At 35.9% G+C, this 26520-nt stretch overlaps 1 protein-coding gene across 5 annotated transcripts; it reads left to right on the forward strand.

Moving 5' to 3' along the window:
• On the forward strand, nucleotides 1-26158 carry LOC125653330 (serine/threonine-protein kinase Nek4-like). 5 transcript variants are annotated; one of them, XM_048882766.2, is made up of 11 exons: nucleotides 1-3029; nucleotides 8527-8814; nucleotides 8926-9026; nucleotides 9226-9319; nucleotides 9698-9805; nucleotides 9897-10077; nucleotides 12063-12131; nucleotides 12507-12567; nucleotides 12823-12919; nucleotides 19600-19805; nucleotides 20637-20850. In XM_048882766.2, the coding sequence occupies exons 1-10, from the start codon at nucleotides 2907-2909 to the stop codon at nucleotides 19771-19773; spliced, it is 1296 nt and encodes a 431-aa protein (XP_048738723.2). In that variant the 5' UTR covers nucleotides 1-2906; the 3' UTR covers nucleotides 19774-19805; nucleotides 20637-20850. The 5 variants fall into 5 exon arrangements, with proteins under 5 accessions (XP_048738723.2, XP_048738726.2, XP_056000764.1 ...); XM_048882769.2 differs by lacking the exons at nucleotides 19600-19805; nucleotides 20637-20850 and adding an exon at nucleotides 25810-26158; XM_056144789.1 differs by lacking the exons at nucleotides 19600-19805; nucleotides 20637-20850 and adding an exon at nucleotides 24047-24243.
• Nucleotides 26159-26520: the final 362 nt, after the last annotated feature.

Genomic DNA, 26520 nt, shown 5'->3' on the forward strand with positions numbered 1-26520 from the left:
GTTGAAGTTGTAGACGAGTGAGGTGCCGGTGAGGCCTATGGGCAATGCAGATAGGGGTATTCGTTTCGGTCTCTCGCCAGTGAGACGTGGGATTAGACATAGCAGGTCAAGGTCGAGATCTCCACTCGTTAGGCATGTCAGTACAGAAGACTGTAAGGCTGCTAGTAGGGATGGTCCCAAGTTGTCTAGTCAGTGCGTGTTAGTTGGTCGGTCCCTAAGGACCGGGGCTCAAAATAGGTCGGGGCAGGTGCTCCGTAAACCCTTATTAGGTAGCTCCATTACAGCAAGGTCAGTAGTCGACAGTGCATGTCATGAGGTCAGAATGCCAGTGAAACGGAGTAGTTGTGTGTCTGTGGTGGGCAGTAGTGTTTTGTTGTCGATGGGTGTGGTTGTTCAGAGGGCCCGGAGTGAAGTAGATGTCAGGGACACATGGTCGGCGCAGACAGGGGTGCTGCCAGGCGCAGATGAGAAGTTGTGTGGTTGGCCGGAGGACACTGAGGCAGGTGTTAGTCACCAGGGTGATGGGCTGGAGAACACCGGGGATAGTGTTGGTTGCCATAGTGATATGACTTCTCGGGGTAGCACTGGGTGTTCTCTGGGTTTTGATGTTGACATTGCTGTTGATGTGTTCTGCGATGTGGATGATGATCCTTCCACAGTCGAGTTGGGGTGTCTGGTTGAGGCACGGTCTGGTGTGATCGGTATATCATCTCTCTCAGCTTATGATCAGCTGAGTTTGAGTGGTTGGACCAGTAGTGCTGGACGGCGGGAAATTGATGTGGCACGGGCTCTGGTCTTGCATTCTGTTGATGGCCAGTACTCGGATGCAGGGGGCGAGGATGCAGTTGAGTGTCATGTTAGTGAGTCTGGATTATTCCAGGTTGGAATCGATGCATGCGCGGAGGTTTGTGACGAGGGCTGTGTTGGTATTCCATGCAATAGTGAAAGCATGCAGGCCTCAGTTGTAGTGTTAGAGACTGTTGCTGAGTGGCACAGTCTAATCATTACCAATGCCCCAGCCATGATTGAAGCAGTGGCCTATCAGTTCCGAGGGGCGTCTGTCCCAAGGCACCTGATAAATGTACCATTGTGTGTTGGTCTGATGGAGGGTGTGTTGTGTCTGCGTCTCGTGGGGATGACCCCGCAAATGCGGGGTTTGTGGCTCTGTCCCGTTCAGCCTGGTGGGATAGCAGTGTTCCTTCTCTGACTGAGAGGCTTCCTCCTGATAAACGTCTAAGCAATGAACGGGATGGGTTTGTTGCTTGTGGCTTCACGAGTATCCATTGGTCGTGGGATGATGGCTATGCATCCCAGGTTCAACTAACAGTGAACCAGGGACAACCCAGGTTTCGTCATCGCAAGGGGGTACGAAAGAAAGTTAATGAGTTATGTGAGGGGTGTGAACTCCTCCATGCACACAGTACCCCGAAATGCGGGGAAGGGTAGATTAGGCTGCCGTAACCCAGCCGTTCTTGGGCAGGGGTATTTCCTTGTGGTGTTTCCGGATCTGCTGACCTGGAATATGTGATGTCGTCTGGTGTGATGTGCCGTGTCCGATGTCCAAGATGATGCCTGTCCTGTGACGTTTTCATGTGGAAAGTTTGTGACCGTATGTGACTCTGTGATGTGACTTTCCTGTTACTTGATTTTCTGTGATGCGTTGTGTGACCGTGACTTTCTGTGTTGTGAACATTTTGGACTGCTAAATTGCTATGATCTTATAGAGGTGTAATTGCATCTAATGTAAGCTACAGTGTTGCAGGTTTAATTTATCGGAATTGGGACATTCCTCCTCAAAACAGGGGGGAGTGTAGTGATTTTGGGGGGGTGGATGTTTGGTATTTCTGGTCGGGCTCGGAGTCCTCTGAGCCTGCACGTGTTTTTCTCTCTCTCTTACCCGCGAACTCTAGGCAAGCGGACGGGGATTTTAATTGCGCAGCACTATAGTCGTTATATTTGTTGACCCTTTGTAAGTTGTTCTGTGTATTTGTTAATATATCTGTTTATAAGTGTTTTCCGGTGTTCTTTGTGTGTAGGAAATCACTTTAAACACGAAGCGAAGAATCCTCGATGACTCCACTAATGCTTCAATCGTTAAAACCTCCACATAATCGATTGATAACGCTATATCTATGTATATCACTCTCTACACAGTGCAATCTGAGAAGTTGATGTACCCGGAAGTTAATAATCTCGCTAAATCTCGGCAATCACATGACGAGACTTACAGACCCTATTATTGTATATCGCGGTGTACACAAATATATTGATTACAATATATTTTTCGAGATTTAGTAACAAATAGCTTTATGAAAAGTATTATTAATTTTTGTAAAATCTCTATAGAAATTTTTTACATAGGGCATAGTTTAATTTCACATTCTTCTAACTGGAGTCTGATATCCTATATTTGAAACTAAGTGGGAAAAAATTATAGGATAGATTTCTTTTATACCATGCACAACAAGAGGTCTTTATAATAAAAAAAAAAATTGAACCTAGGAAAATTTGTACGTATCTGTTTGGTACTACATACAAGTTAGGGTAGCTAACGGAATAAGAAATACATTGAATTTCCAGGCCCATTAAACGCAGACATTATACATTGTACATGTAGATCAAAATCAATCGCAATCCAGTAGAATTTTAAACATCCATATGACGTATTTTTTACAAATTATTTTAAAACAGTTTCCAAACAAGGAAGTTTAATTTTTTTTGGAATTGTGCCATTCTCTTTAAATCTGTAAATCAATGGTTAATACCCGGAGACACATGCGCAGTTTATAAAGATTCCCGAGAGGTGGTTTCTTTGTTAACTATATTCAAAATTGCACACAGTTCTAAAGCATAGCAGTGACATTTACAGTTTTATTGAAGAAATAGCAGCCAATGTTTAGTATATTATGGATAAGGAGGAGGGTAAAGTTTACGGGGATTACAGATTGGAGAAGCTGATAGGACATGGTACTTATGGCTACGTGTACAAAGCTAGGAGGAACGGAAAGTCGACCACTACAATAACTTCGGTACGTGTACAGACCTACATAGACAATTATATAAAACAATTTCATTGAGAGCTTTAAATCATAGGCCTATACTTGTGCTGTGCTAAAAATAGCGTCTCGGTTTGTAAATCTTTCATTTAAATCTTCTGACATACGTTCAACCATTTTCTTGTTTCCGATAGGATAGAGCACTTCAATATTTACTCTAAATATCAATACACGTGATTTAAAAGATACTCCAGAAGTGAGGGCATACTTTAGAATCTGTTTGATGAAGATTTTAATTGAATAAAAATGAAAAGTGATATTGTTAAAATCATCAGCATCATATTTTAAGTTTGAACAAAACAAAAAAAAAAAACAAAAAAAAAAAACTTCGGGCTTCGAGGGTATATTACCAGGTTTGTTTTTGGGTAGTTCCTGGTTGTGGCTGGAAGGGGAGAGAAATCTTTGGATCAATCGGGGATCAAATCCAGGCCCTTGCATTATTAATATTAGGTGATCTCACCACTGAGCTGTTACCAAGCCGATATACGAAGAAAAAGTACTATTACTACCATATCATACGAAATGAAAATCGATATACAGGGTGAAGGCGATTAAGTTAGAATGTAAACAGTTATTAAAGAGACTAGTTCACGATTAAGTTAGAATGTAAACAGTTATTACAGAGACTGGTTCACGATTAAGTTAGAATGTAAACAGTTATTAAAGAGACTGGTTCACGATTGTTTATTAAAATATTTTTCATTTTTGATGGTAAACATTATAAATATAACTCATTTAATATTGACAGCCAAAATTTTGACCTTCTGAATGCAAGAATTAAAGCAACATTTTAGCCTTAAATTTGTGTTATGTAAACAAAGACTCGAGTCTTTTTATGTATATACAAACAAACCAGTGAAATATCAATTTTGTTATATAAAGCACCTTAATTTTGCATAGTCACAAATTTTAACTTCTAGATGACACATTTACCCCCAAAATGCTCGAAATGTAAAAGATATAATAAACTTAGATCAATATCCATTTCTTTTGAAAATTTCAAAAACAATAACACACCGCAATCTTTAATTACAAAACAAATAATAAACTCTCTAAAATAAGCTTCTTTGATAATGTATAACCTTAATTTTTATGTGAACCCTTTTAAACACATTAGACAGTAGATTTTGATCATTAAAAGTGAAAAAAAAAAATTGGGGGAAAATCGTGAATCAGTCCCTTTAAATGAAACTGAAGCTCAGCAGGGGCGTAACTAGGACCATTTCAATGACAGAGGCGAAGCGCCGAGGGGTGGGGGTAGGTGCGGGAGGGGATCGCCCTGAATTTTTTTTTAAATAATAGGACTCTTTTGCACTAGTCTGAGCATCAAAATAATTGCAATTTAGACATTTTTTATTGCAAATTTTTCAAAGCTTTTTAAACCGAGTCGAGAGAGTCATTGTGATCACCATGATTTTATAAAAAAAAAAATATATAACCATTATTTACACCATGTAGAATACATTATAAAAAGAAAAGGCCTGACGGAATAATAATTTTAAAAACTATAAATATATATGAACATATTATTTTTTGTAAACATCTATGGGGGAAAAGATGTTTTGGAATTGAAAAAAAAAATGTGTAGGCACGTTGCCTACTCGAGCCTGACGAAGCTACGCTCCTGCCAAGGAAACTTTCTGGAAAATCTCGATAATATGTAAAGATGTGTAAAATTTTCGTATACGTATGGCAGAATCTACGCCAAATCATAACAAAATCTTGTGTACCGATTCTACATGCAGTATCAACGTTTCTAACGGATATTAGAAGTTAGTTTTTTAATGAAAAATTCAATAAATTGGTGTAATTGAGTAGATTTGACTTAGAAATCCTTCCGACCAAAATTCTGTCGGAACCATATAAGCTCGTTGTAAAATGGTGTTCGGATGTAGGGACGTCAACCAGGGGCGGATCCAGGAATTGCGTTTACGGGGGATGCCACTTTATGAGGCAGGGGGTCTGGGGGCCGCCTTGAGGTGGGGGCCCAGGGGTCTCCTGATTTTACAGATTTTAGAGGGCTTGAAATGTCTCCTATTTAGTCATTTGTACTATTTTCTATCATTTCTAATAAGGTGAAATTGATAATATGACGCAAATTTTAAGGGTTTTTGGGAAAAAATTAAGTTCTCCCAATGAAGCTATTCAAGAAATCAAAAGATTTTGTCATTTATTTCTCCGGGAGTAGAAGAAATCATTGCTTCTTTTATCGTTTAGTTTATTTTTCTAATCAAGATACCACGATTTACATTAAATTTGAAAATTTTGGGGGGGGGGGGGGGGCGCCGGCTGCACCCCACCCCTAAATCCGCCACTGTTAACCTAGGCTTGTCACAAGGTTCTTGTGGACAGGACTTCCGGTACCCCCCTTCTTGTATTTCTAAATGTTCAATTCCTTGGGAATTTCGGACGTATTATTGATAAAATATGCAACTTCAGATTTAACCATTCTAATGGAATACACAATTGCAAATCTCGGATAGAAAAAATCAGTGTGACAAAAACGGCCTAACAATCGGTATGAAATACGTTAGACAGCATTTGACCCGATGATAGGTTGTATTGACAAACTACAAATGTAGATCATTATAACGACCACAGAAATTTAAACGAGACTGTTGAAACCCCTATATCATCTACTTGTTTGTCAGTAGCCTGCCTCGATTTAAAAACTGATCATACGAAGAATAAGTTCTTGCGTATCGAATCAATTGTTAGATATAAACACCATATGCAGGTGATAATGGAATATTGCTACATAAATATGGGAAGTTGACGATGGAGAAGCTAAAATCATCCCGTTGAGTTATTAGTTTGTCGTTAATATTCATTTTTAATAAAATACCGTTCCGTAGGGATCCGGGTTAGAATAGGTCCTCAGTACTCCTTGCTTGTCGTAAGAGGCGACTAAATGGGGCGGTCCTTCGGATGAGACCACAAAAACCGAGGTCCCGTGCCACAGCAGGTGTGGCACGATAAAGATCCCTCCCTGCTCCATGGCCCTAAGCACCGAGCATAGGCCTAAATTTTGCAGCCCTTCACCGGCAGAGGTGACGTCTCCATATGAGTGAAATATTCTCAAGAGGGACGTTAAACAATATACAATCAATCAATCAATAAAATATCTAAGTACGAAGCAGATGTGGAGACTCTGTAGTGTCTTTTATCTCGAGTTCACAGGGATATATCGATATACCTGAATGCCGAGTTGAAGGCCACAGCAAGATATTTTTTACTTCGCATGTGAAGAGAAGTGCGGGGAGGGGGAATCCCGTCTGGAGATTGATGCACAAAATATAATCATTTACGATATCATTGCATAGCGGTCTGTTGTTATCCGCAATGACTAAAAAACCTAACAAACTGAGTAAATGCTCGCATACAGTAGAGGAAATGCACGGTGCTGTGAACTATTTTTTGAGTCACCTTCCACCACCAAACATCAGAAATTGAATATAATAACTCAGAATTTTGGTACTAAGATATTCGCTTGCCACATTCTGAAAATCAGGCAGACATTTTTTGTATCAGAAATGAATCATCTTTAGCAGTCTCTAATTTGTATATATGAATTGCCCAAATGAAGCATACTTTTCGTAACTTCTTTTTCCAAAGAGTTCCAAAATTATTTAGTTCCGATATCCCGTAGTTCTTTCCCTTCATCTGTGCAGTTGCTTTGCTAATGAGGTGGACTATAATTTACATCTGTACTGTGATACTATTTTCTAACTACCATATGTTGTGTTTCCCTATAGCTCATTTGTATGGAGCGCCAAATTAACATAAACTCAAATAATTGAAGATATCTTCAATTATTTTAAGATATCATCAATTGAATTATTGCTCTCTTTAATTGAATTAATGCGCGCATTAAATCAATTATTGCTCTCATCAAATGAATTGATGCGCGCTTCAATTCAACTATTGCTCTCATCAATTGAATTAATGCACGCATCAATTGAATTAATGATAGCAATAATTGATTTAATGCGCGCATTAATTCAATTATTGCTCTCTTCAATTCAGTTGATGAGAGCATCAATTGAATTAATGAGAGCAATAATAGATTTGATGCGCGCATTAATTCAATTATTGCTCTCTTCAATTCAGTTGATGAGAGCATCAATTTCGTAGAAATATTGCTCGCAATAATTAATTTAGAACTCGGTATAAATAATTTGATGATCTCTTTAATACAATTGAAGATATTTTTAATTATTTACAATGCTTTTGTATAAGGAATTAATGCGCGCATCAATTCTTTTAAAGAGAGCAACAATTCAATTAAAGAGATCATTAATTCAATTGTTGATATGTTGAATTGAAGATATCTTTAATTATATAGTTGCTCTTTCTAAAAGAATTATTGCTCTCTTCAAATGAATTAAAGATATCATTAATTCAATTGAAGAGAGCAATAATTAAATTAATGCGCGCATTAAATCAATTATTGCCATCATTAATTCAATTGATGCGCGCATTAATTCAATTGATGAGAGCAATGGTTGAATTGAAGCGCGCATCAATTCAATTGCTCTCATCAAATGAATTAATGCGCGCATCAATTCAATTATTGCTCTCATCAATTGATTTAATGCGCGCATTATATCAATTATTGCTCTCTTCAATTGAATTGTAGCACGCATCAATTCAATTGTTGATATCATTAATTCATTTGAAGAGATCATTAATTCAATTAAAGCGCGCATCAATTCAGCTGAAGAATTAATGCTATCATCGCAATAATTCAGAATTGAAGATATCATTAATTATTTGAAGATATCTTTAATTAAATTGTTGCGCGCATCAAATGAATTGATGATATCTTCCAATAATTGAAGACATCTTCAATTATTTGAGTTTATGTTAATTTGGCGCTCCATACATCTGGGCTGAAAGCTAAGGTGAGATATTTTTTTTTTTTGAAATTACTTTTTTGTCTGTGTTAAACTTCAAATTTTGATCTTCTTGTCCAGAGATTGCCAATGTGATCCAAAGTTGGCACAAAACATCCTTGGGTAAAGGGCTTCCAAGCGTGTTCATTTCAAGATTCAAGCACTCTTGCAAGGGGATTGACAATTCGTGAAAATGGGGTGGGGTATTTTAAAAAATCTGAAGAATCACATTGCCTTAGGGGGTAAAGTGGGGTCATAATAGGGGTTTATTTTTACCCTTTGTATCTCCATGTATTGAAAACTTCCAAAGTAATTCCCACTTAAGCCCCATTTAGGCTACCTCTGAAGGCACTTTTTAAATCGTTTCTACCATTTAATAAATCGTAGACACGATTTTCTAAATCGTTGAAACGACTTTCTAAATCGTAGACACGATTTTCTAAATCGTAGGAACGACTTTCTAAATCGTAGAAACGACTATAATTTTAATAATTTTCCCAAACATGTATAACAAAACTATGCACACATTTTGAATGAAAGATATTTTGAGCATATAATTTGGTTTTATTTTAAAGAGTGAAGCGTTTGCAGTGAAGCTTATTCACGTTAAAGGCGCCAACGACAGACATTGGGAGTTAGTGGAGAGAGAAGTGGAAGTGTCGCGGAAAGCCGAGGAAAGGAAGCACCCAAACATTGTGTCGTTCAAGGAGCATTTCAAGCAAGATGGAGTGCCGTGTGTGGTAATGGAGTATTGTGGTGGGGGAACTCTGTATCAGAAAATCAGGAATCTGAAGCGAGAAGACAAAACCATCCATGAAGACGAGTTTATATCGATATTACAGCAAATAGCGTCGGGAGTGGAGGTAAAATATGTGGGTGGTGTGTTAGGTAGTGTTCTCCGTCACTGTCTATCTTAATTGCGACACGGATGCTTGCTCATTTAAGATTAAGACTTTTTCTATGTCACATTTCAGGTTTTACATGATATGAACATTATACATAGAGATTTGAAAACTAAAAATATTATGCTGACAGAAGACGGAACTTATAAAATAGCCGATTTCGGAGTTGCCAAGTAAGATATGATTAATCAGTATTACTTCAGTCTTATCTCTAAACGTTGATTTAGAACTCTACTAAACTGAAAATTCAATCTTTATCAAATTATATCTTTGCTGCCAATGAATTCTAAGCAGTTGTTTACCATAGTAGTTGTTCAATTTCATCTTTCTCGAATATGAAATTCAATAATGATTCGATTTTGCAATATTTAGGATAATTGAAATCGCCGGAATGAACACTAAAGGGATCGGTACCCCGTTCTATATGTGTCCAGAAATAATACAAGGGAAGCCCTACGACCAGAAGGTGACATTTAGATTAATATTATTAAGGATGAACAATGCATCGTCATAATGACTGACTTCCATTTGAAACCTGAATGAAAATACGAATTGTATACCAGGATTCCCTTTAAATCTGATTGCCTATCTAGGTAACTCAGTAGATTAACGTGTCGAATGCTGATCTGTTAAAAGTGGATATGAATCAAGCAGTGGTTTAATTTTTTCAGATTATTTTCTTCTAAAACTGCATTTTAAAAAAACCCAACTAGATAAGGTGATTTGTAAGTTTGTACATTTATCGAATACAACCACGAAAATACTGCATTACACTATGATTTAAGGATTTTTCTCATAATATTAAAGTGCAAATCGTAACAATTGATAATTCTTTGATTATTAGGCAGATATATGGAGTCTTGGGTGTACATGCTTTGAGATTGCCACAGGTTCTTATGCATTTGAAGGAAAATCTGTCCAGGAGATCAACACAGTTGTGAAGTCTGGCAAGGTAAAGCGAGTGTGTTGCATTTCTATAAGCTAAAATCAATATTTCTCTTAACTATTTGGTCTTAATTCACGCTTTCTATCATTCAAACTAGATACCTGAAACAACCAAAATTCAGTACAGTGACGAAATTAAGAATCTTATCGTGGAAATGCTGAGTCATGACGGAGCATCTCGCCCAACCATTAAGGGTATACTCCACTTCATTAAAGACTACAAAGAGAAGGGAGCCAGGCCTAAGAAAAAGAAAAGCAAGAAATCTAGACGACAAAATGGTGAGTGTGGACACAAGCAAAACTACATCAGGAAAAATTCATTCAGTTTCTAAAGTATTATTGCTATTTCATATGTCTGTCTCTAGAAAATGTGTAGAACTCACTCGCGATATATGTAGGGTACTACGGAAGCCGATAGGTGCTAGGGTATATAATTGATATTCATTTATCTCAGAAAAGTGTAACTCAAACAAATTGTAACTTTAGAATTTATTAGCATAAGTGTGGCGATATTATGACACGGCTGTTATGATTAAATTGCCAATCAAATACAACATTGACAATGGGACGCCAACAACGAGCATGCCCCAAAACAGATGCATATATATATATATATATATATATATATATATAAACAACATTCAACATTAAAGCTACACATACAACTATGTAGCTAGGTCATGATCAAAGTTCATGATCATAGGTCAAAGTTCAAACAACATCAAAGTTCAAATATAGCACAACCAAACAAGTTCAAAGTTCACAACACCAAAGGTCAAAAGTTTATTATATAGAAAGCATTGATCCTGGGAGGTGCAGATGTCAAAGTATGCTGTATAACATTTACATCCAAATTGCCGCTTTTACGCCACAGATTCACTGGGACGAGGTTCATTCACATCACGGTTTAGGTCAAGTATTTCAACTCAAGCGGGATGCCACAACCCTACCATTTCCCAAAATGCTGATACTTGCAACAGAAAAAAAAGCAAAGCGAATATATCCATTCAAATGTGGGTTGGGTTGGGTGGGTAATTTTCAAATTGTCTTATTTGCAAAGAAAATGTACTTTAAATTTACACCAACCTCATTCAACGAGTCTTTAATTGAAAAGGAGGCAGCGGAGGCTGACTCAGGGGGAATAACTCTATTTGTTACTTAGTTTATAGGCGGATCTACAAATACTGTTACACGGGAAATGAACACTTTCTTCGATCAACACAACACAATACAATTCGTATTTTCATTCAGGTTTCAAATGGAAGTCAGTCATTATGACGATGCGATATTAACTGGCGGTCGCCACTTAATTTAGCTGGCGGCCGCCAGTTATTCAATCCCCCCTCTCTCTTCCAAAATGAAAGGGGTGAAATCCCTGTACTGATCTCCCTCTTCAATACTTAGTAATATGCATGTGGTATACAATTAAAAGCATTAAAGTTTTTTGATTGTGCTGTTAATTAACAAAGTTTTATAAATGTTCAAGGTATCAAATGTCGACAGATTCGCACACGAGAAAATCTTAATGTGTACTAACGTATCAGGCTTGTAGAACAGGGGGGGGGGGGGGGGGGGGGCTTTGATGTTGTTGACTCTCCACTATTTTGACAACGTTCATTACCCGTTATTATCACACGCATGCTAAGTTATTTTTACTTGTAAAATAAGATTGATTTGCGGATTGGCCCCCCATCGAACTCTTTTGGTTGTAGTAATGAATGGTAAAAATGTAACAATGAATGAACTGATCAATTGATCAATTGAAGGATGAATAGAGCCCTCCTTTCTCCAATTCAGGAGTACGAAGTTTGGGCAAAAGATAAATTTTTAGGTTCTTTTTCTAATTGTCAACAATTTTAGAAGACAATTTCTCCTCCGACTGTTCCTACACTATGAAAAACGAAGCTACGTGTCTGCGTACTATTGTAAATCTTTCAAAAATAATCACTCAGCAGTATGAAGTAAATTGTTTTTGAAATTGGCAGCCGCCATTTAAAAAGTGGCGGCCGCCAGGTAAATTCAAATGGTGGCCGCCAGATAATAAGTGGCGGTCGCCAGTTAAATGAATATCAATTCTATACCCTGCCACTTATCGGCTTCCGTAATAGCCTATATCTTGTTCGAACTTGTTTGTTTTGAGTAAATGGACCACCGTCATGTTTACATTGTTTGTAATATTGTACTGATAAGCTGTAAAGCTTAATGTAATAAAGAACTTGAACTTTTAAAAGTAGATAAAGGCCAGTATACCTATATCTTTCCAGCTTCAGAAGATGCTATATCGTTGCCAGACTCAGGAGTGGAAGATGCCAATTCTATACCACAACGTCTCGGTATATACTGTGAAATCATCATTGTTCGTGGAGGATCAATGTTCGCGAATCTCGTTGATCAACCTTACCCATGAATTTACACACCCCTGAACATAGATACACAATTTTAAGTTTCTTTTTTAAATCTAGAATTTTTATCTCGATCGCATTAGGTATATTTATTTCTCACACTAGTGATTTTATAAGGACAATTATTAAGTTACAAAACAATTACTTTAATTATTATCATAACGCATAATTATGCAATGTCAATATGAGCCGCCTCACATTATAATTGCTCGATATATTGTATAGTGGTAAGCATCTATAAATCATTCCGTCCTTTGCTTAACAGAGATACCATGCTTTACATACAAATGTCTCCATGTTCTACAGATCCAAGAAAAGCGTCTGAATGCAAGGAGTTCCTAGAAAGGGAATCGGCAAAGTTACAGGCGTATGTTGATAAAAATTTTAACAAAGTTACAGGCGTATGTTGATGAGAATTTTAACAAAGTTACAGGCGTATGTTGATGACAATTTTAACAAAGTTATAGGCGTATGTTGATGACAATTTTAACAAAGTTACAGGCGTGTGTTGATGAGAAATTTTTAACACAGGTTGAGCTTTATGTCAATTTTGTCAGTAAAGAGAATGTATAACAAATTCATACCAGATAAAAACTTGATGATTTTCTCTATCATTTTGTAGGACTCTCGTGATGGAAATCAGAAGTCACAAAGCTGCCGATATTGTGTCATACATCAAAAGTCTACAGAAAAAAGAAACACCCGAAAGGGAATTCAAGGTATTGATTGGTCATACATAAATATATGTATCCATTTTGTTTGTTTATTTTACCATCCATTTGAGAATTTTGCACACAAATAAAGATGTCACCTGATGAGGTGCTACTTTTGATTTATGCAAGAATCTCAAGGCCGTAGCAGTGAGGGTTCTTAATCACTGTGTGATCGTTTATCGTAACATTTAGGTTATATCCAAAAGACCCCTGCCTTTCACCTCCGAGTTCCAATACCGGCTACTTCGTAAAGGAATGACTGTAGTCATTACGTACATGTACCTCTTCATTCCCTAAAAGTAATGGAGCCGATGCCCCGATGGGCCCGAGGTCCATTACTTTTAAGGAGTGAAGAAGTGAGGATATTGACATATTTAAAATCTACCCCTAGTTTAATTAAAGGAACAATTCAGGGTAAGAAAAGAAAAGACCTATAGGGGAGAACAATGCAGGTTAACAAAAGAAAAGAACAATGCAGGTTAACAAAAGAAAAGAACAATGCATGTTAACAAAAGAAAAGAACAATGCAGGTTAACAAAAGAAAAGACCTATAGAGGAGAGCAATTCAGGGTAATAAAAGAAAAGACCTATAGGGGAGAACAATGCAGGTTAACAAAAGAAAAGACCTATAGTGGAGAACAATGCAGATTAACAAAAGAAAAGACCTATAGGGGAGGACAATTTTCGGGGAAAGGTTACATTGTTATATCAAGTTTATTTAATTATTTTCTGTCGTACATATATTTGAACTTTTCATATTCTCATATCGAACCTATAATTTATTATCTACAATTTTGAAAGTAACCTTCAAAGTTCGCCCAAACAGCATTTCCCCCATTTAAGAACCGATTTTGATATACATTTTGCCTTTGAAGTCCTTCAAGGCAGGCCTATCCCTAAGACTTTGTTTATTTTGATAGGTTACAATTTTAAGAACAATTTACTATAGTATTTTCTTAAGGGCACCCCTTGCCTTGGGGTCAAAATTCACGAAACACCGACAAAATATTAGGGGAACTGTTTTTGAAAACCTGGTTCATATTTACACTTTTATTAGTTGTGCTTAGAATAGCTCAGTCTCCTGCACCGATTGCAGTATATGCTGTGATTGATTTTTGCAATGCTTCGAATCCGCCTCACGCCACACTTTCAATTTTATTTTTTATTTCGCATTTTCAACGCTTTTTTTTTTTATAACTTATATAATTATGTGTATATTTTCCTTCAATACATATCCATTCTTTATATAGATAACACAAACTGTTAAAATTGTCTGCAAGTGGAACTATCCTCACCGTGGTCGATTTTATTCCAAATAAAACAAGTATAGCTTTTAAACAAGAGGCCCACAGGTGACCTAACAAAGCTTGCCGTCTTGATATAAATGTATCATATGCTTTAAATATCTATATCTTTTTTTTTCAAATTATCAAACTTTTCTATTGAATGGTAAATCTCATATAAGATAAAACTCCTGCTAGAAATACTTCTTTTAGTATGACCTTGAAGTAGACATGGTATTCATTTAAGTAATAGAGAGCATTGTTTCTTCTCAACCTCAAGAAAACAGTGAAAAGCAGATGTTCAGTTTTTAATAAAATTATTTTTATTTTTCACACAGCAAAAAGTACTGAATTGCTTTAAATTGCCCACATTTTCTCGAGAAGAGTTTTTTAAGGTTTGCGTTCAAAAACGACCAATTCTATAGGGTTATTGAACTTATATTGGTGAATATTGGCATGAGTTGGCTGTGAAAATGCACGAGCTTGCAAGTGCATTTTGACAGCCAACGAGTGCCGATATTCACCAATATAAGTTCAATAACCCTTTTATTATATAGCTAAAGTATTTAGTCGTTAAATTATATCCCTTTTCACTCAAAATACCCCAAAATAGACGAGATTTCAATATTGGCAGTGTGCAATATCAACATGCATTTCTTAACTATTCAATATTTAACCCGTCATTAATGCATGAGGCAAACTGATTTTGTGAATGGGGACATCATAATTTATGTACAGTAAAACATTTTGCTTAAGTAAATATCAAATACCAGCTCTATCAGATTCGGAGGACCGTCGTCTGCCATTTTGGCTTGTTTACGTCGTGACGGTAACGTCAATATTGAACGCTCATACTCGGAATGTTTCGGGCGCATACAATTTACGCAATGCAAAGTTAGCGTTCAATAAATTCTCAGGATATTGAACGCTAACATTCTCTAGATTTTACGCAGATTTTATAGTTGACTATTTATTAGCTATATAATAATGTTATTTATTGAATTATAGAAACGATTTTGATAGTTGTGAATAAGATTAAAGTGCCAGTTTTCTTACATTGCAATTTCTTTTCTTCGTTTTCTCTCCTTTTTTTAAGATTGAAAAATCTTGTAAAATTGTATTAAGTCATTAGATCACCTGCATTATATCTCCCTTGCGTTGAACAGAATTTCAAGCAATGAAATAAATTAGAATTTTCGTATGATGCATTTTCTAACAATCACAGAGGAGAGGAAGGACATTGTCTGAAGACGGTAAAATTCTTCAACTATGATAATCATTCATTCAGTGCTACTCAACGGAAGCACATGTGCGACCCCCCCCCCCCCCCCCCCCCCCCCCCCAAATCATGCCATAAAAGAATAGTTGAGTTTGCTATTCTCTTTAGAGAAGTCAAAAGGCATAGCCTTCATCGACTTCTCTTCGCAAGCATTCATATTAAGCATCCCGGGTTTACGTTAACTGGTCTGTCACAATAGGGAACCAGTTAAGAGAAAAGCAGAGGCAGGCTGACGTAATCAGAGTTGTGATTTAAACCCGGGACAGGGGACATGTTGAAAATGGATTAAAAGCAAATAAGTGTTGATTTCCTGGTGACAGTTTTGTGCATTACTGTTAAATGTTTGAAAACAACTTGTCTATTGCGTAAATCCAGGAATATCTGAGTCGAAAGCTCGGTCGAAGCATAAACCGTCACCGACTCCGGCATTTACACGTTTTCCAGAATCAAAATATGAATGCTTGCGAAGAGAAGTCGATGAAGGCCATGCTTCTCGACTTCTCTAAAGAGAATATCGAGTTTGCCTGCCCAGAACGTCTTTGTAAAATAGTTCTGTTGTTGATCTCACATAGAGCTTAAAATACGTAAACAATACATGAATTATGCTAATACATCACTGTAAGAGGTCTATTAAAAATTAACATTTATGTCCATAAACAATAAAGGCAATGAAAAACAATCAGTTTCGTTTACTCAGCCTTATGTGGCAATCTAGGACGATTATGGGTAAGCTTTTTGTAAAGACTAGAACCAAACCCGGACTAATAGTTTTTTTTTCTTTCATCCTTTAACTATAATCTACCAGTAGATAGAGACTTTTTTTATGAATTATAAAAATACACAAAAATAACATATTATATAATACTAGTACAGATTTTTGTTATTGTTTAATTTTGTTGTCATCGATCAGTGGATACAGCGTCTGACTTCCATGAGAAAGGTCTTGGGTTCGATTCCCTCAATCAATTTGAAATTTATTAAGATATTCTGCTAACTGTGACTAAGCTCGATAGTGACAGAGGGATATTAGGGGAAATTTGTACATTAAAAATTATAACGTTGAACTTAGTATAGAACATAAAAGTAGTTGGAATCGCCGTGTGACTATTGTAATCACTTCCAACAGAATAACGACTTTTGTACAGTGCTTTAGTTCTTTATTTAACCTGTACATCGAAATTATGAGTCCTCAGCAAGTCACAAATACAATCTGATGGCAGATTATTGGTCATTAAGTGGGTCATCACCATTAAACCATAAAATTGTCAGAAAGTACCAGTAAACAAATGACGTCAGAGATCGTGATAGATCTGGAGTACCTCGTTAAACATTTGCTCTGAAGGACAATGCACTCAGAAGGATGGTTATACGAAACGTTTTACTAATAGCTTCGTTTTAAAAAGGGAATAGTTGCTATATCGTTTGCTTTCAACGAGAACAATGGGAATTTGACTGAAGTCATTTGGTTATCGTGCAAGGAAATCCATAGAGAGACCTTTGTTTACACCCAACCACAAAGCAGCACGTATGCAATGCAATCGTAACTACTCGGCTATTTCCGTAACCGCAAATGAACCTCGTATGTGGATCGACGCCATCAGAGTTGGTTGACTACGTATACGTAAACGTAACTTTGACGTCACAGTAGTACGTTACACTATGAAACGTGAACTTTCAAATGCATGTAAGATATTATACACATCTAAGGTATTGTACCACTATCAATTTCCACTTACATGTTATGTATTAGAGTGAATAAGACGTTAATGATACCAAAACTGAATCTGTGGTGAAAATATAAATAACATATTATTCAGGGATTCGGTTCTGGCCTTTTAACACTCATCCACGGGCGCGTTTCCGGCGAAGAAATGCATCGATTTGATGCAATTCTTGCGCCGATCCACGTCCGAGTCTTCTTACCGGTTACGAAAAAGGACGAGCGCGTGATCCGATTGGTATGCAATGGTGTCAAGTTTGCCACACTGGAACTTGGAGGAAGTCCATTGGTCGGACGAGAGTCGCTTTTTTGCTAACAGATGGACGAATGTCGGCAATCTAGAACTGCATATGCTGAACGAAATATTGTAGAGACGATTCCGTTTAGTGGTGGATAAGTTATGGTATGGGGCTGTATTTCCAATTCCTACGACTGTAAGCTGGATCTTGTGCCTCGTTCACACGGATGCGCATTAAATTTTACTTCGCATCAAATTTGATGCGAAGTAAAATAATGCGCATTAAATTAATTCGAATTAAATAGCGTTCACACGGCGGTAATATTTAATGCGAAGTAAACTAATGCGCATTAAATTCGTGTGCATCTCCATTAATGGGTGCGCGAAATAAAGTAAAGAATAGACTATGTTATTGAAAATTATTTTTATAGATATTTTAATGAATATTGTGTAGATGCAGAATTCTTTGTTCAAAACGCTATATACATGTAGTATACTACATTTTTACAATTTACATGCATAACTGATCTACACATAAGGAGTTTTGTCGTGTTTATTTTTATGTTCCCAAGAAATTACTTGTTATTTCCTCTGACGACCAGCATTCAATCTAGACAATATATTGTTTCTTCACGGGCCCAATTTTAAAACTTCGGAACGTCTTTTTCACTATTCCGCTGACTACTGTTGTGACGTAATTTTTAATTACTAATACGTATTATAAGTCTACTATGACGTCATATGGTATAAAAGAATTTAAAACAATGAGCGGCATATTTGTTTTTTATGTAAAAAAGAAAATCATATCACTATTTTAAAACATTTTTGTCGTATTCAAAAACAATTCCTTCCACATGTATTACTCAGTATGCCTATGCAGAGCACAGATTTACGTCTGACATTATCTAATGACATGCTGTTTGTACATGTTTTAGTGATTATTTTCATTTTGCTTAGTTTTTCGTACAAAACTGACATTAATATATATAGCTGACCATGGGTATGATGCACGTGACCCAAATTTGCCTTTACGCATGCGTGTACATTTAATGCGAATTAGCTTCGCTTAGCGTTCACACGGAGCTAATGCGAAGTAAATTTAATTCGCATTAAATCGCGACGTCAATTTTAATTCGAAGTAAACTAATGCGCATTAAAATCTCCGTGTGAACGCGGTTCAGATTTAATTCGCATTAACTTACGTTTAATGCGAATTAAATTCTTCGTGTGAACGAGGCATAGATACAGTTAGGGACAACCTTAATGCACAAATTAACAAAGGGACATTCTTGCTGCAAGTGTTGTGCCTTATTTTGACAATGACCCTCTTCGACCAAGGCTAGTGTTAATGGATGAGAATACCAGATCACGTCATGGTCGTAATATGCAGGATTATTTGCTTAGAGAATCAGTTGTGACACTATCATAGCCTACTTGAAGTCCAAATTTGAACCCTATTGAGCACATTAAATTTTAGGGTATAGTTCTTCAAAGGACACCGCCAATTCAAACAATAGATCACTACTTCAGAAGTGACAAACTCTACCACAACATTAAATTCAACGTTTGTTCAGATTTTTAAAAAGACGTCTAGAATCCGTCATTCGTGTGATCACGTTACACTAGATACTTCTGTGATCGGACGTTACACTAGATACTTCTGTTTAGTTTGAAGTTTGCATCATGTTTACCTTATTTAACTTTATGTCATTCATAATAGAGATAGAGGCATATTAATATACTGTAAATTTTCCCCAAAATAGCACGTCTTTTTCTCTTTATAAAAAGACTGATGGTGTTTTTACGTTTTAGAGATCAGGTTAATCATCATAATTTGGCTAAGAGAAACAAAGCTAGTGTTGCGATATTTTTCCATGCTTATATTCATGTTAAACGTCGTAACCGGGATTGGCATTGTTACAAAGCGAGCGCCCTTATCATTGGACTATCTCGACCTAGCTTTCATTTTAGACTACCTCGACCTAGCTTTCATTTTATGAACTTAGCTTTAGACTACCTCGACCTAGCTTTCGTTTTATGGACTTAGCATTCATAAAGAACAAATATGGTATATTGATCCTTATCCCACCAAACATATTTACGTGAACTAGAATTCTATTTCGATATATAACATAATTTTTTATTCACAACCATTTCTTTTTATAGGAAAAAGTAATGAAGCACATGAACAAAGACGTGTTTTACAAACTTTATCCCTTAATGCAAGCTATGAAGTGTATCGAAGATGGGCGGAGGGTTCTACAGGACTCGAGGCCGTCTGGGGGATTCTCCATGAGCACAACAATACCCATCTCATCTAATGACCTCACAGACAACTGACAGATACCTCGTGTATCGGACTTTTATACAGAGTCGGTGTTTTATCCGGTCCCTACTTGTTTTACAGTCTAACTTTCTTTAATCCAAGGAAACTGGATACTGTTTATTTCAGAATTTATAAGCTTGAAGGAAGCAATTTCAAAAGTGGCAAGTGAAAAATGCAGAGGGGTGACATATTCTTTGACATATTTAATTTTCTGTGTAAAAAGGTCCGATCTCCCTGTTACTTTCTGATTTGCACTGACAACTAAGAATACTATAATTATTGGCGGGACTTAATGTTTATCTGGTTTAGTCTATGAATTATTCGCATGATACAACAGCTGGAATTTTGGATGCATTTCATATTATTTTGTATAAACGGATTGCGCTCCATCTGTCGTAGACAAGCCACAAGGCATTGCGCAGTACTGACCATCTGCTAAACGTTTTCATGCATCTATATCATGTAAATATAATTAGACGACATTGTAGATTATAGAAATACTGCGATTATTGATATGTCTTCTACTTTTATAATTCATCTATTGTGTAGATTGATAAGAAGAGAGAGAGAGAGAGAGAGAGAGAGAGAGAGAGAGAGAGAGAGAGAGAGAATCTATATGGAATGCAGTTATGTAATTAGTCCATTTAAGATACTTATAATACTCAATATGATGATTAATTTAAGATATTTTTGAAATTTCACAAGTATGTCTAACGTATCTAGTCTTTGATCTGAGGCATTGTCTACATCCTTAAAATGGTTGAAATTATATAATTCATCTGTCAACATATTAAACGGAACTGTTTGAGATACAAATATTTACTGACTTAGGAAAACAGTACTTTAAAGTTTATTTTGTTTGTTTGTTTGTTTTTAGGCCCCGTCAAGAATTATTCATTTCACATTGAGACGTCACCAGTTGAAGCATTCTCCACCCAGAGTTCCGTGCGCTCCTCGCACTACACCTCTGTCAACGGCTTTTTACAGAAATCTTGTAAAAGTTTCTTTGATCCAACATTTATGTTTTGGACTAAATATTTAGTCATATTATGATATGTTTTTGGTGCAATTAAATTGATGCTTACTGTAAATTGTTTAAAATCGCCGTTTTCTGATCATAAATTTGGAACTACTTCGTAATATGCGTATGAATCTAGGATATACACGTGGTGGAAATTTAAATGTAAACATGGAATCAAAAGTAAGAAAGGCTGTAAAAATACGATAAAACTTGTAAAATAAGAGACAAACAGCTAAACGGTAAATATGCACTTATTAAAGTGTCAATTGGCTATGAAAAGAGCCTGATGTATCATCTGTTGCCTGAACTTTTAAAGGGAAAGGAAACCGAGAATGATTGTTTATATCATGTGATTATATTGTCACGTGATTCCAAGCGTTGACAGAGGTGTATGTGAAGCTTGCGTGACGCGCCTTCTGGTGAGAGAATGCAGTTGAAGGTGAAGCAATACGCTTAGCGCTTATTTCTAACGGTCATCAAAATTTTGAACGTCAGTTGTCGAGGTACATGGGTGATATAGAGCTCACAATTCTTTGTTATGTAAACAAGGCTCGTGTCATGTTCTTGTTTACATACGTTAAATATACGATTAAAAGTATCGTTTAAAGCAGATTTTTTTTTTTCAATTTACAAGTTAATACCAAACACAATTTTAATAGTTTTTAGTGTTTGTCACATCTCATTTTGTTTTAAACATGCTATTTTCTAATTAAGCAATCTATATGTAAACAAAAACATGGCACGAGCCTTGTTTGTATAACAAAGAATTGCGAGTGCTGTATCTTACTTGTAACTCAACAACTGATATTCAAACTTTGGTCGGCATAGAAACTACATGTATAGGTAATTTTGCGCTTTATAAATGAATGAAATAATAATAATAATTACACAAGGAAATATAATTACAATTCCACATAATGCGGTTTCTCCATGCTATCTATTTGAGGACGAATTTTTGTTTTATAAGTGGTCCATAATTAAAGGGTATTATTCAAATACAGACACAAACTACATGTGCATACAGTTTTTATATGATCCTGCCTACTATTATTGAGTGTTTTGGGTGATAATGATCAAAATTTATAGGAAATTCAGGTTGGTTACCTTGAATAAACTATTATTATACACATTAAAGTTGATTGATGTAGTAAAAAAGAACATGATAAAATAACTTTTGTACTGAAATAGTAGTATACTGAAATAGTAGTATTCTTCTTCATATCAACAGACCTTAAAAATTCGGTATGCAAAGGCCTTGTGTTAACACCATGACGGTGACCTTCAATTTCTGGGTAGATCATTTCTCTGACAAAGATTCTTAATTACCTCCACTTGTTCGTTGCCACAAAATACGGATGACTTGCTGAGATTGCTCACCATTTTCTCTCCAACACCAGAGCTTGATTTTTCTTTGAATAGGAAGACATATTTAATTTATGCAAATAAATAATATTTAGGAAAGATGTTGGTTGATTTAAAGGTTGATAACGTCGGTTATTAGTTTTAATGCAAATACGTGTCTGTGAACTGCTAAAGATTTTAATAATAATTAAAATTATTTTTCTTAGAATGAAATGTAAAGATAACGAACAGTGATCAATCTCATAACTCATATAAGCAATACAAAATAGATAGTTGGGCAAACATGGACCCCTGGACACAACAGAGGTGGGATCAGGTGCCTAGGAGGAGTAAGCATCCCCTGTCGACCGGTCACATCCGCCGTGAGCCCTATATATTGATCAGGTAAACGGAGTTATCCGTAGTCAAAATCAGTGTGCCATGAACGGTCTAAAAATCGGTACGAAACACGCCAGACAGCATTTGACCCAATGATAGGTTGTATTGGCAAACTAGATCGTTATGGCGACCATAGAATTTGCGAACGAGACCGTCAGCTTGTTTGTCAGTAGCTTTCCTCGATTTACAAACTGACTATTACGCAGAACAAGCTCTTGCGTATCGAATCAGTTGAGAGATATAAACACCATTTGCAGGTGATAATGAAATATTGCTACATAAATATGGAAAGTTGACGATAGAGAAGCTGAAATCATCACGTTTGTCATTAAGTTGAGTTGTTAGATTGCTGTTAATATCTACTTTCAATAAAATATCTAACTATGAAGCAGAAGTGAACGACTCTGTGGTGTCTTTTATTTCGAGCTCACAGGGCTATATCGAATCAACATATGAATGAAAGTTATTCTCGTATTGTTAATAGATAAAACGTCGTCGATATATCTAAATGTCGAATTGAAGGCCACAGCAAGATATTTTCTTTCTCACGTAGAAGTTTTTGAATAAATTTTGCTCCATATGAATATAAAAACAGGTCAGCTAACCAAGGAGCACAATTCGTGCCCATGGGGATTCCAACAGACTGTTGGACGACCTGATCACCAAAGACCACAAATTTTTTTTCGATGAAAAACTCTAGCATATTTTTTATTTCAACTTCAGAGTACTTGTGCGTGGAATCAGAGCGGTGTTTAACAAAGTAATTTTTTGGATGACTGATCACTAGATATGAATATTTCCGTTTTACATTTTTGTTGAAGAAACAACTGTCTATGATGTCAAAAAGTTCAGTCTTTCATTTATCGTGAGGAATAGTCGTGTAAAGTGTGGAAAAGTCATAGATTTTGATGTTGATTTGAGAAAAGTTTTGCGATTTCAAGTTTACTAAAAGTTCTTAATTTTTTTTTTAGAATCCACATTTGATTTACACCACTTCTGGCATATGTAGTCGCACAGTAAATTTGAAGTTTCTTCTTCACAACTGTTAATATTTTCGTGAGGAGCAAAGATAGGGGCTTGGTTTGTACTGGTTTTTATGTTCAAATGTGGTTTAGGAATCCAGTATAGGTACGGTAACTCATATTCATTCGACCCACCGACTGGGATACTAAATGTGCCTAAAACTGAAGCATGGTTTTGAAGAATTTCATCTTTTTAAAGAGCAGTTGGAGTATAAGTACAAGCATAAGTACGATTACCAAAAGTGGAATTAAAGTTCGTTTAAAATATAGTTGTAATAACGAGCCTTACAAACAAAGACAATGTTGTTACAAGCTTTGTCAGCTGGAACCAAAACATATTCCTCATGTAACCTATCTAATTCTTTTATCGCCTCTGGTTTACTAAATACAGAAGGATAGATGGTACGTATTTTTGTTTTAATATGTCTAATGCGGTTTTTAATATTCCTCTTATATTTTTAATCCATTCTGACAATGTATTAAGTTCTTCTTTTTCATATTTAGCCTATCGACTGGTATAATCTTCGACAGAATTCATAATAGAGATGAAGTTCAGTCACCAATTGAAAGACCGAGGTTCTCTGTATTTAGGACCTTTTAGAATAAGTGATTTGAAGTCCTCATTTTCAACTATATCAACATCACCAGTAATGACATGTCCAGCTGGACTATAGTTGAAAGAAGACGAAGAAGAAAAACATGTAGGTGGATTACGTATAAGATGGTCTATATCTAGGCACTGCAAAGTTTGTTTATAATTAAATAGTTTGGATGCAATAGTAGAAGTATATTTGTAGGAAACACTGGGTGTAGACTTGAACTTGAAATAAGTTGGAATACACGACTGAACTAATGTTGCTTATGTTGACGGTATCTATTCCTTTGTTTGTAAATTTGAGCTTAAAGAACTGGCGGCAGGGTTTGGAAGGAATATCATCCATGACCCGTGGTGGTTTAAAAAGACTGTGATTGGCAACACCCATAATCATAGAGTTCAGTCTATATTCAGGTGTTGAAAATCCAAGTATAGACTAGTTGTGGCTTCTTCAAATAACGTATGTAAAACTCTCCATGGAACAGAGTAAAGTTTTGTACGAATAGGAGGTGTACCTGATTGTTTGTTGACGTAAGGTAAAAGTGAATCAAACGTGACATCATTTATACTTGGTCTTTTATATGAATGATGTCCATGACTGCGTTTCCGTCTTTGAGTATTGGGAAAGAGTCCCATCACATTCACGTTATTTCCTTGTGGACTAGTCAAATTTCCCACATTATATACATTACCAATGCATCCATATGGAAATGCAGTACCTAGTGTCCTGATCCAGTGATCTTCTCGTTGTCTACGAAAAGGGGTGCTTAATGTTGGATTGTTTATGTGATGGTAATTTTTTTTCCAAAACCCTTACCTTCATGGACAAGATGGAGTGGTCCGGTGAATTGAAATGCTTGTAAAGAAGTTGGCTACCACCATTATGTATTTGAAATCTGTTCTTTCATGAAGTGAACCCTTAGTTTCTCCCACATAAATTAAGCCACATAGGTTACACTCAATTGCGTAGACAATGTTAGAAGAGTCAAATCATCAAAAGTTTGGGTACAGAAACTACGTCATAACAGTATTTAATTTGGGTATGGGAATTGTACAGTCTGTTGTATATAAATGCATAAATTAACTCATTAAAAAGTAAAATATCATGATATATCCCCGAATGCATACTGGCATAACCAAGCTGAATTTGAGTCAGGTGACATATTGCTTTCTTTTATTCGTCCATCGTCGTCAATCATGCATCGGTCATAAGCTTTTGAACATTTTCAGCTTCTTCTCTGAAACAGCTAAACCAATTTCTACCAATTTTGTTATACATGTATAATATCTACCGTGTAATGGGTATCTTCTGCGGTTGGAAATTTTTGCGATTTGATCCGTAAATAGTAGCAAATTATATCCAGCGTTTCCAATTTCTGCGGTTGCATTATACATATCTATACTTTTATGTATCTATATAGATTTTTCCTATCCACAAAAATTGGACAACCACAGAAAATACCTGTTATACGGTATGTAACCAGGGGAACATAATAAAAAAAACCACAGGTTAAAAAAATGATTTCCACGGAATACACAGGTGACCATTAAGGCCCATGGGTCTATTGTTCATCATTGAAGACCCTTTTTTATTATCTCGCAAAAACCGTTTTTATTCATTAAACATGCTCAACTATCATTACTTTTAAAGTTTATTATTATTTTGTTTCAGAGTGTGAAATGTGAATGGAAGAAGCACATACTGCAATTAGTCAACCAGGATCGAGCAAGAAGTGACATCATTGAAGGTTTAAGCTTTGTTGTCACACATTGAATGAAATGACCTTATGGAGCATGCTTTAAAACATTCTATCTATTTTCTTATGTTGCTATGCAGAAAAATTGGTCGCTATGAAGAATGTACTTTAATAATTTTGACATTTTTCCATTTGCTGTATTATAATTGTCATTCAAAATATGATTTTAGAATCGCATATTTTTGACACGTTTATACTGACAGTGTATTTATGTAAAGCCTCTTTTTTGACATTGTTATGTAGTAAAATTGGTTGCTAAGGAAACCTTTGAATTTTTTGTATTTCAAACTCACTAAAAACTAATTAAGGTGTACGCTAATTATCTAAGAATTTGAATATGTGTTAAACTATAATTATGTTAAAGCATTCCTTTTTTTTTTATTCCAAACTAAAGTCTTTTATTGGTTGCTATGATGTAATAGAATTGGTAACTAAGGGTTCCTTATGTAAAGTTTTTGACATTTTGATTTGTAATAACAGTACAAAATGATGAAAATTAAAAAAAAATTACATTCATTTAATTACTATCATAATTACTGCCATTCTAAATATGATTTTAGAATCGCTTATTTTTGACATGTTTGTACTGTATTTATGAAAAGCTCTTTTTTTTTTTACGTTGCTAT

Source organism: Ostrea edulis, chromosome 7 (assembly GCF_947568905.1).
Source record: "Ostrea edulis chromosome 7, xbOstEdul1.1, whole genome shotgun sequence".
NCBI lineage: Eukaryota > Metazoa > Mollusca > Bivalvia > Ostreida > Ostreidae > Ostrea > Ostrea edulis.